The following is a 12230-nucleotide window of genomic DNA, read 5'->3' as shown; positions in this document are numbered from 1 at the left end:
TTTCGTATGGAAACGGACAAACAAAATACTGAAATGAAATTGCTGGAAAATATTTTCATTTAATATTTTGTTACTTTACTTATCAATTGAAAAGTGCTATAACGGAAAATAGTCCATTTTAATACTATATCACAGAGCAAAATATTTGTCTCAGAAAAAGCTGATATGTTTCCTGCTGAATAAGACTCTTTTTGAATGTTTGAGGTCAGGCCTCCATAAAAATGTAGCTTGCAAACTGGTTTGTTATATCTTATGTAAGAAAAATCATTAAGATATGTAATTATTGTGTTATCTTCTATGCTCCAATAATATAATTAATATGGAAATTCTAAAAAAATCAATTTTTCTTGAGATCATTTTTTTTTCAGAAAAAAAAAGAAAATATGACAATTTTGATACAATCTTTTTCCAAAATTGGGTCCGCATTTAATTTCAAAATAACGATATTTTGTTTTATTGTATAAAACCCAGCTTCTTGGATATAGTTATGAATTCTATATCACATACTGAAAGTATGAGCATGTTACAGGCATATTATTATCCCCCGCCCAACGAAGTTGGCGGGGGATATACAAATGGGTTTCGTCCGTCCGTCCGTCTGTCCGTCCGTACGAATTGTTTCCGGAGCATAACTCTAAAACCAGTAGAGATATTTCCACGAAACTTCATACACACATTGGTCTTATGGTGTAGTAGTGCCTTTTGCTATTTTTAGGTTTTCATCTTTTGCTTTTTTCCATAACCATGGAAACATTGCTGAAAATATCATATTTTTGTACCAGGTTCGTTTCCGGAGCATAACTCTAAAACCAGAAGAGATATTTCCACGAAACTTCATAGACACATTGATCTTATGGTCTAGTAGTGCCTTTTGCTATTTTAAGGTTTTCACTTTTTGTACTTTTTTCTGTAACCATGGAAACATTACTGAAAATGGCAGATTTTTGTGTAAGAATCGTTTCCGGAGCACAACTCTAAAACCAGCTGAGATATTTCCATGAAACTTCATAGACACATTGTTCTTATGGTCTAGTAGTGCCTTTTTATTTTTAGGTTTTCATTTTTTGCACTTTTTCCGTAACCATGGAAACATTGCTGAAAATATCATTTTTTGTACCAGGTTCGTTTCTGCAGCATAACTGGAAAACTGGTTGAGATATATGCACGGAACTCCATAGGCACATTGATCTTTGGTCTAGTAGTGCCTTTTGCTATTTTAAGGTTTTCACTTTTTGTACTTTTTTCTGTAACCATGGAAACATTGCTGAAAATGGCAGATTTTTGTGTAAGAATCGTTTCCGGAGCACAACTCTAAAACCAGCAGAGATATTTCCATGAAATTCATAGACACATTGTTCTTATGGTCTAGTAGTGCCTTTTGCTATTTTTAGGTTTTCACTTTTTGTGCTTTTTTCTGTAACCATAGAAACATTGCTGAAAATATCATATTTTTGTAGCAGGTTCATTTCCGGAGCATAACTCTAAAACCAGCAGAGATATTTCCACGAAACTTCATAGACACTTTCTGTTTATGGTCTAGTAGTACCTTTTGCTATTTTTAGGTTTTCATTTTTTGCACTTTTTCCGTTACCATGGAAATATTGCTGAAAATATCATGGTAAATGGTAAATGTTACTTTGCAAAACTCCACCCATCTTTGTGTATATAGTCTAATATAAATGTCAAGGCTGTATACCTGATTCAACAATTGTAGCCCCGCTCTACTTGAATTATACTCCATCTTTCTTTAGCTCAACTTCCTTTTTCCTGGTTTTTTTCATACACATAAGTCTCCACAATCAAACTTACTTCAGCTTTGATATCTCCATTGGCGGGGAATCTGAATGACTATGTCCTTGTTTATATGTTAAGGGATGTTACAGGGCGGAAATATTATTTATTTCAAAATTCTTATAATCAGGAAAATTAAGTCATTAGTACATATCTTTAAGCAACCCCGGAAGAAAAATTAACCCGGTGACATATGATTTTTAGCTCACATGGCCCGAAGGTTATCTTGTGTGTTGTTTTTTTAGGCGTACCAAGCAGCATGCCAGGAAATTGAACAACTCAAGGGGAAGCAATCGGAGCTTGTTACGGAGCTTACGACATTCCGCGATAAGTGTACTCACATGGAGGCGGAGCTTGCCCAGAATGAGGCGACAATGAACAAATACACAGCTATGCTACAGAGGCAGAAAAAGGACAACAAAGAGTTACAAACACGGATAGAGCAGTTGGTGCCTCTACAAAGTGATTTAAAGAGGTACGGCACATTTATATACCTCTGTATAAAGACCACTTGCTTATTATGACCACTTTCTTTGTGTCCCAAATGGCCATGTAATAACAAAATTTGACTTGTATATAATGACCACTTGTCCATAGAGACCACTTTTCTCTCGTCCCTTGGTTCCTCTTTGCAGACAGGTTTGACTGTATTGGGTATTTCAGGAGATCTTAAGGGTGCATAAGAGGGGGTTGGGATGGAGCTGTTTAAAATGGTACTGTAAATTTCATTACAGATAATTTGTGAGAAAGGGGTGGGTATATTTAACAAAAGATATGTATTGTCTACTGTTCACCAACTTTCTTTCGCGAGTCATTTACTGTCGGATTTCTGCGATTAAGGTTATTTTGTAAAAGTTTATATTTATGTATTATCATTTATTTTGATGATATTAAAAAATATGATAAATAAGGTTTTTAATTCGCTCAATTTATGTCTGCAAACTTGATTAGAAAATGAAATTGTAATAATTAGAATCTACTAAAGAAATTTAGTTTACCATAGTTGGGATGTTATATTATTCTAGTTAGAATGTTATAGAGAAGATGTTTTGGTCTTACCTGTCAAAAGTGAACAGTATACACCAATTTCATTATTTAATATAAAGTTTCCATCTGCTTGACGATTATATTATAGAGTGTAAATTGATTGATAAAATTATATGAGTAAGATATACATAACTGTAAACCCAACTTTCTTTAGCAGGTACTAAATTTAGTACTAAAGTTAGTGGAGAGCAATAGTTGTCGTTTTAAAAATTGAATATAAATGATATAAATATTAATTCATGGAGATAAAGTTTTGCAAATTAACTTGGTTTCGCTTTCGTGAACTTATTTGGTTTTGCGAAAGTACATCATACGCAAGAGAAAATTTGTTACCTTCAGTTGTTTTGTACTAAAAAGACAAAAAAAAAACCCAATCATATGTATCATAAAATATTGAGATATCTTTTTTCTGTAGAGCCCAGACCACTATTAAGTCACTTGATGCTGAGATCGCAGAGCTGAAAATCAGTAATAAAGATCTGAAGATTGATAGTGAGGCTTGCTACAAACGGGAAACGGAGAAATTAGAGCTAACAGAAAAACTTAGTGCCAAAAACGCTGAACTACAATCGGAGAATACTCTGCTTCAAAATAAGGTATAAGCATATAGCTTAAACTGAACAAGTTTTTGGAACAAGTTTTTGGAACTCATTTATAATTATACCCCAGGCAATGAAGTTAAGGGGTATACTGGTCCAGGAATAGGTTTGTCCGATGTCTGTAGACACAACTTTGTCTGTGGCAAACTCCTCCTAAACTGCTCAATCGATTTTGATAAAATTTGGTACACAGAACCCTGACATAAAGGGGAGTTAAGTAAACTATATAGGGTTTTGCAATGTCCATTATATATGGAGATATTACTGAATTTGTGCAGCAGAGAGTATAAGTTGCCCACTCTCTGACAGTTCTAGTTTTAATTATGATTTTAGAGATTGGAATTTTAGTATTATCAGTAAATTTGATCGTTCCTCAATGTATATGTGTTGTAGGTTCAGCATTTCTTAATTTTTGCTATGTCCGACATGCCAAAATGGCAGTTTAGAATGATAATTGTATTTCAAAGGAAAGCAAGGGCATTTAGGAAGTACGGTTGTACATGTATTTTGTAATTCACACATTTCTTCTAACACTTTAAACCCTTAATGCTAGTGAGAGGACACATTGTCATTTCTGTTTTTAACCCGATGATATTCTGTTTAATCCTGATATAAATTTGATTTGTTTTACAGAGCCTAAATCTATCTAGTGAAGTACAGAGTCTGACGGTAGAGGTTCAGTCACAGGAATCCAAACTCAAGGAATTGGTAAGGGTTTAGCTTCATCATACTTATAGATTGAATTACTGTTTTACTATGCACTGGAAATATTTATAACTTTGACGCTCTAACCATTATAGTTGTGAATTGCAATAGTTATATACCATCATCCACTTTTAAGCTACATACCAAGAATTTACCTGTATTGTTTTACCTGTAAAGTTTTTTTGTAAATCTGATTAAAAACTTATTTTATGGTAAGTTAAACACAAGTTTATCATCGGTAATATATAATCTGCTTTAATTTTGAAATGAGTGGAAATTTCATATCATGAGAAAATCTGGATTCTATGTTGAATATATGAATGAATATGAATATGCAATCATGCATAAAAACAAATTCTTGTAAAAAAATCTCCCGGTCTAGGAATAATTGTTTCTCATATGTCTGTAGACCACTGATCTGGAGGAGGAGAGGCGCCTTAGACAAGGGGAGGTAACTCATCTTACTGCTTGTCTGGCAGAGAAGACAAAGGCTGGTGAGTAATTTATTGGTTACATACTCAATATTTTATAACATTAGCATTCTTATGTTTGGAGATATAAATGTAATTTAAAACTTGTTCATTTATGGGAAAATATTTCAGCATTGAAATTTATTTTTAAAGATGCTCCACCGCCGATAAACCATAAACGATACTCATCATCTGAACTATAATTGGTGTTTAATCGTGTATATATATGTCTAATTAACACAAAAAATAATATGAAATGATTTATTTTGCTTTTGGTGCATGCGCAATCAGTATTTCATTCAATATAGGATATAGTGCCATGGATTTTTTTCGGGATGCAAAAAATTATTTTTTATATTTTTATCTTGAAGTGAAATGAGAAGCTCAAACTTTTCAATGGTGGTAATGGTGTAAAGTAAGTAACTTTTGTAACCGAAGAAAAATACTTAATCGCCTGCTCCTGTATTTGATAGAGAAAAAATACCGTTTGTCAGCGGTGGAGCATCTTTAATGGAGGCCAACAATGATCTTGGCAAGCTTTTGATCACCCATATGAAATTGTGATTTTGATGAGGTCAGTCGAATGCATAGTCACTTGTATTTTATCAACGCTGTTGTGTTTCATGGTGCAAACTTTTCTCTTACAGTTGATGAAATGTCTCGGAGAATTGATGATGAGAAAGATGAAATCAAAACATTAAAAAGGAAACACACAAACAATGTGAAGGTATCACTTTTTGCCAATGGTTGTTTCTTTACATACACAATTTGTGTATATAAATATCAAATAAAAAATCAAAAGTGTAAAACAGTTTATGCTGTGTTCACAGAAAAAATAGGTTGGGTAACAAAGTCATCTAGCAGATTAAATTTAGATAAATGAATGATGAATAGCTTTGTTACTTGGAGATGTGACAGGCCTAGCCATTTGCTGAAAAAAGAGTAGTAATGCTGTATATGATTGGTTAAGACTATTTAGTGTTGTACATTGTTGTGATCTCTAGGACCTCACCAGACAGCTGCAGCAGGCTAAGAAGAAGTTAGAGGCTGTGGAAATGAATGGAGAACGAGATACAACCAGTATGGGTTCACGAACGAGCTCCAACGGCTCCCTCAACACTATGGCTGATGCCCAGAATGGGGGGATGATATCAAATATACAGGGCGTCCCAGCTGTGAGGCATTACAGTCCTCAGGAACAGGTACAGACCAGGCTCCAGGATCATGAAAGAGTCTTAGACATAAGTTTTGACTTAGCAAATCACAAATGATGTAACTTTTTGCAATGTCATCAAGTCATAAATTAAGACAATTTTAAACTCCAGTCTGTTTCGTGATTATGGGGCCAGACTTGCTTGAATTGTTTCACAGACTACCCTATTCCATCTTCGCATCTTACAGAGTTATCTCTCTTGTGGGTAGTTACCGATTTTGACGATTGAACAAAATTCATCATTTCATGTTGTTTTCTCTGAAAAGTGTGACGTTACGCTCGCAAATACATGACTTCACAATCAAGACCTACCTCCAACTGCAGATGACTGTTTGATATCCAAATACAGAATATTTGAACAGAACTCTAGGTTTTAAACTAATCATTATGCCATGTAATTTTGGCTTTTAGATGAAAAAAAAATATTTCTTTTTAAAAAATTGGAGAAAAATATCTTTCTTTGCCTCTGTTTTTCTTTGTCAAGAGATCTAGTATAATGGAACTTTTTAATTCAATGAATATTTCTAAAGTGTTTGCTTATTTCTGTAATTAGGAGTACCCAGTGATCACTGAACAGGTGGAGCCTGACCGACAACTTCTTATCGAGAGAATCGTCAAACTGCAACGCTCTCATGCTCGCAAAAACGAAAAGATAGAATTTATGGATGATCATATTTCTCAGCTAATAGACGAAATACATAAGAAAAATAAGTAAGTTACCCCATATACTTCCTTTTTCAAAGTAAATGAAGATACCAATGTAGCATGGTATTTTAAATCGTTGTATGTTATCCCAGGGTCAGTATATCATTTAAGAGAGGTCAATGTTTAAATATTTGCTATATTTGGAACCTTTGTGGCCAGATGGTTAAGAAGAGGTTAATGTGAATAAGTTACCAGGTCTCAAGAAAATCTTTTTACCACAACACAAAAACCTGATTCATTTTTAAACAATGAATGTGTCTGTTTTAGAGAAGTTTACCTATTTTAGATTTATATATCAAATTGTAGTCTAAAAAAGTTAAATGAGCATGTCATGATTTTTATTTCCATTTAGAAATGAAATGAACATATTCTATAATTTTCTATAGGATAATCCAGAGTTATGCCTTACGAGAGGAATCTGGTACCCTGACGCCAGAAGTGGTAGATGTTCATAAGGTAAGATAAAATAAATGATAGATTCACTATGAAATAAACAGTATACATTCCCAAAAATATGTTTGCTACAGATTCTATACATGTATCAGATATCTTGCTCGCTGTATATGAACATTGACATTCTAACAACAAACCATCTGCTTGCTTGTTCATGCTTCAGTTGATCTTGAGACAAATAAGAGGCATGTACAGAATGATTTTTCAGTCTCCGTTTCACAAAAACTTTTTTCTTTACACTTAAAACTTTCCAATCACTCTCATTACACAGTAATTTTACCTCATAAAAGTCTCATCAAATTTGCCCCGACTTTTTAAAATTTAAGGGAGGTCTCATTCTATATTGGAGTCATACTGAAGACAATGACTACTACTTTAGCAGGAAAAATCTTGTAATGTGAAAAAATAAACACTCTTTGGCTATTTTGCTCCATAGAATTTTGATAAAAGTCTTAAAAAAAACACGTATCTATCAAAACAACTAAAGTTTTTGAGCATTTGGTGTGTTTCTGTACTCACAGCGTATATGAAATCATTTTGCAAGGTCCTGCTATGATTATTTAGTATTTTCGTTATCATTTTTTGCTAACATTAGATGTTGTTGCATCTAGATTCTCCATGTTCATGGTGATATTAGTGATGCTTGCCTTCAACGCTTTTGTGAATTGTGTGATTGTCCGCAATGGAAAAGTCTGCTTTAATGCCCTACATTTTGATAACAATGTACATACACTTCACAAAAACACAGGGAAAAAAATTTGCTACAAGGAATCATCTGGACTCAAAGACTCATCCTCCGTGTCTGGTATACAACATTGAAGACCATAATAGCTTCAATTTTGAAGCAAAATCCTCCACCAAATAAAACAACCTTATCCATAATAGAACTTAATTGGAGTAGGTCCCGCGATGGCCGAATGGTTAAGATGTCTCAACATATTACTACAAGTCCTCCACCTCTGCGTCGCAAGTTCGAATCCCATGTGGGGTAGTTGCCAGATACATACCACTGGTCGGTGGTTTTTCTTCTGGTACTTTGGCTTTCCTCCACCAACAAACCTGGTACCTCCTTATATGACCCTGGTTGTTAATAGGATGTTTAACTAATAAAACCCAAACCAGAATCAGTATAAAATTTGTGTTACAATGTCAGGATATAACCTTCAGTCACTGTTCATATAGAGATATGAATCAGCCAAAGACATTTGCTGACTTTTTGTTAACAATTCTTTAAAGTGGACATTTTAGTGGCTCATGACACTTTGATAACTCTGCCTTGAAATGGTATAGATCAAAAATAAGAAACAACAGCACTCAAAAGTTTGAACCGCAGCTATATGTTGTATAGGACATTGAGTTTTGTAGAAATGACAGAAGCATGCAGAGTATGCAATATGATTATCAATTCTGCAGTATTTCATTATTTTTCTATTAACTCTTTCACCCCTAAAATTCCAAAATGGATTCTTCCAGCCTATGGACTAGAAGAGTCTAAATATGTCTTTGGGGATGAATGGGTTTAGCCTGAAACATTATAGTCATTTTTTGTTTACTTTTCTGCATGTGCCGGGCACTATTATTCCCCCAACTGATTACAGAACAATAACTTTGCCTTGTGGCCATCCATCTCACTGTCCTTCAGGCATGGTATAAAGGTCAACTTAGGTCACAGACCAAATCAGGTCACTGTGACCTACATTTTGCCTTTTGATTTATCATCAGTATGTTAAAGAAAAATATTGTCTAGATTTTTTTACTATTATACTTTTGAGACACTAGCTTGGTATATATGGGTCCATTTAAGTGAGAGGATGCATTTTTAGATGTTTGGTAACTACCTATAGGGAGATATGAAAACAAATTTTGTCTGATACTGTATGGTTTGAAATATCAAATTTTATCAAAGGAATGAAATAATGTACACACAGCAAACCTATTGTAAGATTGTAAATTAGGGTGACTGGAAAAAAATTATAGTAAATTATTTTCAAAAATGCATGTGTACAAGTCAAAAATACATAATCATCAGCACACATTCTAAACAATTTTGTTTGGAATCAATTTGATACCTTTACAATACAATCAATCTAAAATCCAATTTCCATTATATAAACATAATATTATACCATCCTAATAAAGCATACTCTTACTGGCTTCAAGTTTATTACTGTTAATCCAACATTTATCATCTCATAAATCCTGCTTTAATCTTTACCTTCACATCATTATACACCTCTTGTACCTTTTATGTTGACATGTACTGTGTATTCTATATATAGATCGACAGCAGACGCCAGTCAGTACAGGTACAGTAGCCTCCCTTTACCAGAACTCTTCAGTTCAGTGTCTCCCTTTACCAGAACTCTTCAGTTCAGTGTTGCAGCATGGATTCCTACTTATTGCACATTTATGTCTGCCTCAGTTATGTTGGTTTTGTATATGATTTATGTAGAGATTAAAGGTTACTTTCTGTATTCTGCAGGCGTGACATAAATTTTAATTATTTGAATCTATCAACCTCAGCTTAATTTTATTCAACTGCACAAAAAAAACCACTTTCATTTATGATAAATTAAATGACATTTTAAAATATGCCAAAATATGGAAGAATTTTATTCAAAATGATTATTTTCGTGACTAAAATGCTATTGAGAATAAGGTTGGAAATCTAATCATTTGTTGATCACAATATAATATGTTTTGTCGGTCTCTACTTCTATATATAGATTTAGTATTGTTTTGATAGAACGGTGACCTTGATTTGACCTTTAGGTGATTTTCTACCTTATTGTTGTTTCCAGTAGATGTTTTTCCGTGTTTGTATCTTTGATAGTAGCGTTGGTTATCAGATTCTTTGAAAGTACATGGTTGTATTTGATTAAGCGATGTTTCATAGCATTGTTTTATTGAAGGACACTATTTCCCCCTAGTGTGCACTATCCCAAAAATATGTTGTGCGTTTATAAGTTGTCAGTGGAATGTGTTTTAATTTGCTTTTTTGATTTCTGGATGCACACATGAAATCAATAGATCTTTAAATGAGCCATGTTCAGAAAATATCCTCTCTGCATGTGATCATGGAGATAAAAATCTTATGATTATAGTACAAATATTTAAATCAGGATGGTGATGTATAGCTGTAACATGTAACCCTCCTCATTTATATGTAGGTATACATTAGAGTAGTCCGGTGGCTGGGGTACACATAACTAACATTACAACTATAGGGAAAATCTTATGTAAGGGTGATGGGCCAGTGTTTTTAATGGCGAATCAAAACACCTTGATATATTATCCTCTTTTCCAGGACATTTAAAGATATTTTTAGCAAAATTTTAAAATTCATTTTTTCTTGACGTGACATACTTTTCATTACTGATATCTTTTGAATGAAAAACATGTTATTTATGTATTGAAATTAATTTTGACTGGTCCTGATAAATATAGCATGAATTCACTTCCTTTCTCATCTTAAAATGTCAAGTATATTCTTTAATTCTCATATCATCATGATCATGAAATAGCTTTGAAATTTTGGCTCGGCTCCATTTATAATTAATTTTGATGTTTTATGAATTTGTGGTCCATCCAATTATATCAAGCACCACTCTGTTTGTCTCTTTATGGTACATTTGTATAAACAATTCCTAGCTGTTACCACTGTAACCAATGTATGGAAGGGATCTTAAAAGGAAAAAGAAAGTAGAGGAAAGATTCAATTTTCATATGACTGATAATAATCCATTGATCCCTCTAGCATTTGTTGTTCTTGATTATTGACATGTCATATACTCCGAACTTTCATTCATTCTTAAAGACACATCTCAACTGTCTTAACTTCTTCTAACTTTTTGGACTTTATGAACTTTCTGTGGTGAGTGAGTTTAACAGTCCGAGAAACTTAATTGGAATGTTTTTCATTTTGGGCCCTGGATTAGATACAATTCTTTTGTTTGTGGTGTTTAACTATAAAAAGTGATTTATTTTCAAACATATTTTTGATGAATACGCCGTCACATAATTTCCGTTTCTCTACTTCAGGCAAAGATATCAAAGAAACACAGCATTATGGGATCCCTGTACAGCTCCCACCAAACTGACGGGACCATGACTCTAGACCTTTCACTCGAGATCAACAAAAAACTTCAGGCTGTGTTAGAGGACACCTTACTGAAAAATATCACTTTAAAGGTACACGTTGTTCAACACCCTTTGGTTAAATGATTAAGGGAATGCAGACTTACCTGAAGTTGAGCTTCTCTCTCTTGGGTAATTCTGTCTTTGCATATTACAGAGTTACTTCTCTTGTGAATAGGTATCCATTGTGAGGTCATTATTTGTGAACGTAAACTCGTGTTTTAACCGTGAATAGTATGACGTTACGCTAGCAAATAAATGGTGTCATAATCAATACTTCGCTGCAAGGGCAAATCACTCTGAAATATACAAATAAAGAATATGAAATACTTAAAGCTTCAATTAGATGGCAGAGATCAGACTAAATATTCCATTAGTTAGGCCTCTGATATGTAATGCTTAGTTTGGTGGTGGAGGCTGGCACCTTTATATCATCTTAATTTTCAGATGATGGTGGGCTATTCAAATCGCTTTTTGTCCGTGGTCCGTGGTCCGTCCTTCCGTCCATCCTTCCGTCCGTTAACAATTCTTGTTACCGCTATTTCTCAGAAAGTACTGAAGGGATCTTTTTCAAATTTCACATGTAGGTTCCGCTAGCGGTCTAGTTGTGCATATTGTATTTTGGGACCAATCAGTCGACAAGATGGCCGACAGGCTGGCATCTTGGATTTTGACAATTGAAGTTTGTTACCGCTATTTCTCAGAAAGTGCTGAAGGTATTGTTCTCAAATGTCACATGTAGGTTCCCCTAAGGGTCTAGTTGTGCATATTGTATTTTGGGACCAATCGCTCAACAAGATGGCCGACAGGCCGCCATCTTGAATTTTGACAATTGAAGTTTGTTACCGCTATTTCTCAAAAAGTACTAAAGGGATCTGTGTCAAATTGCATGTGCAGGTTCCCTTAGGGGTCTAGTTGTGCATATTGCATTTTGGGACCAATCGGTCAACAAGATGGCCGACAGGCCGCCATCTTGGATTTTGATAGTTAAAGTTTGTTACTGCTATTTCTCAGAAAGTGCTGAAGGGATTCTTCTCAAATTTCACATGTAGGTTCCCCTAGGGCTCTAGTTATGCATATTGAATTTTGGTACCGATCGGTGAACAAGAT

At 34.1% G+C, this 12230-nt stretch overlaps 1 protein-coding gene across 2 annotated transcripts in view; it reads left to right on the top strand.

Moving 5' to 3' along the window:
* Positions 1-12230, top strand: part of LOC138335142 (coiled-coil domain-containing protein 186-like) — a 36890-nt gene that overhangs the window by 18127 nt on the left and 6533 nt on the right. The window contains exons 9-18 of one of the 2 annotated variants that reach the window (XM_069284089.1): positions 2037-2266; positions 3254-3434; positions 4071-4145; positions 4552-4636; positions 5260-5339; positions 5617-5814; positions 6379-6536; positions 6917-6986; positions 9263-9289; positions 11025-11174. In XM_069284089.1, coding sequence (XP_069140190.1) covers positions 2037-2266; positions 3254-3434; positions 4071-4145; positions 4552-4636; positions 5260-5339; positions 5617-5814; positions 6379-6536; positions 6917-6986; positions 9263-9289; positions 11025-11174 — 1254 coding nt within the window. The remainder of the gene's footprint in view (positions 1-2036; positions 2267-3253; positions 3435-4070; positions 4146-4551; positions 4637-5259; positions 5340-5616; positions 5815-6378; positions 6537-6916; positions 6987-9262; positions 9290-11024; positions 11175-12230) is intronic. The other variant, XM_069284090.1, reaches the window with a different exon arrangement.

This window comes from Argopecten irradians, chromosome 11 (genome assembly GCF_041381155.1).
Source record: "Argopecten irradians isolate NY chromosome 11, Ai_NY, whole genome shotgun sequence".
NCBI lineage: Eukaryota > Metazoa > Mollusca > Bivalvia > Pectinida > Pectinidae > Argopecten > Argopecten irradians.
Note: the sequence above shows the minus strand (reverse complement) of the source record. Positions and strands in the feature narration are given on the sequence as shown.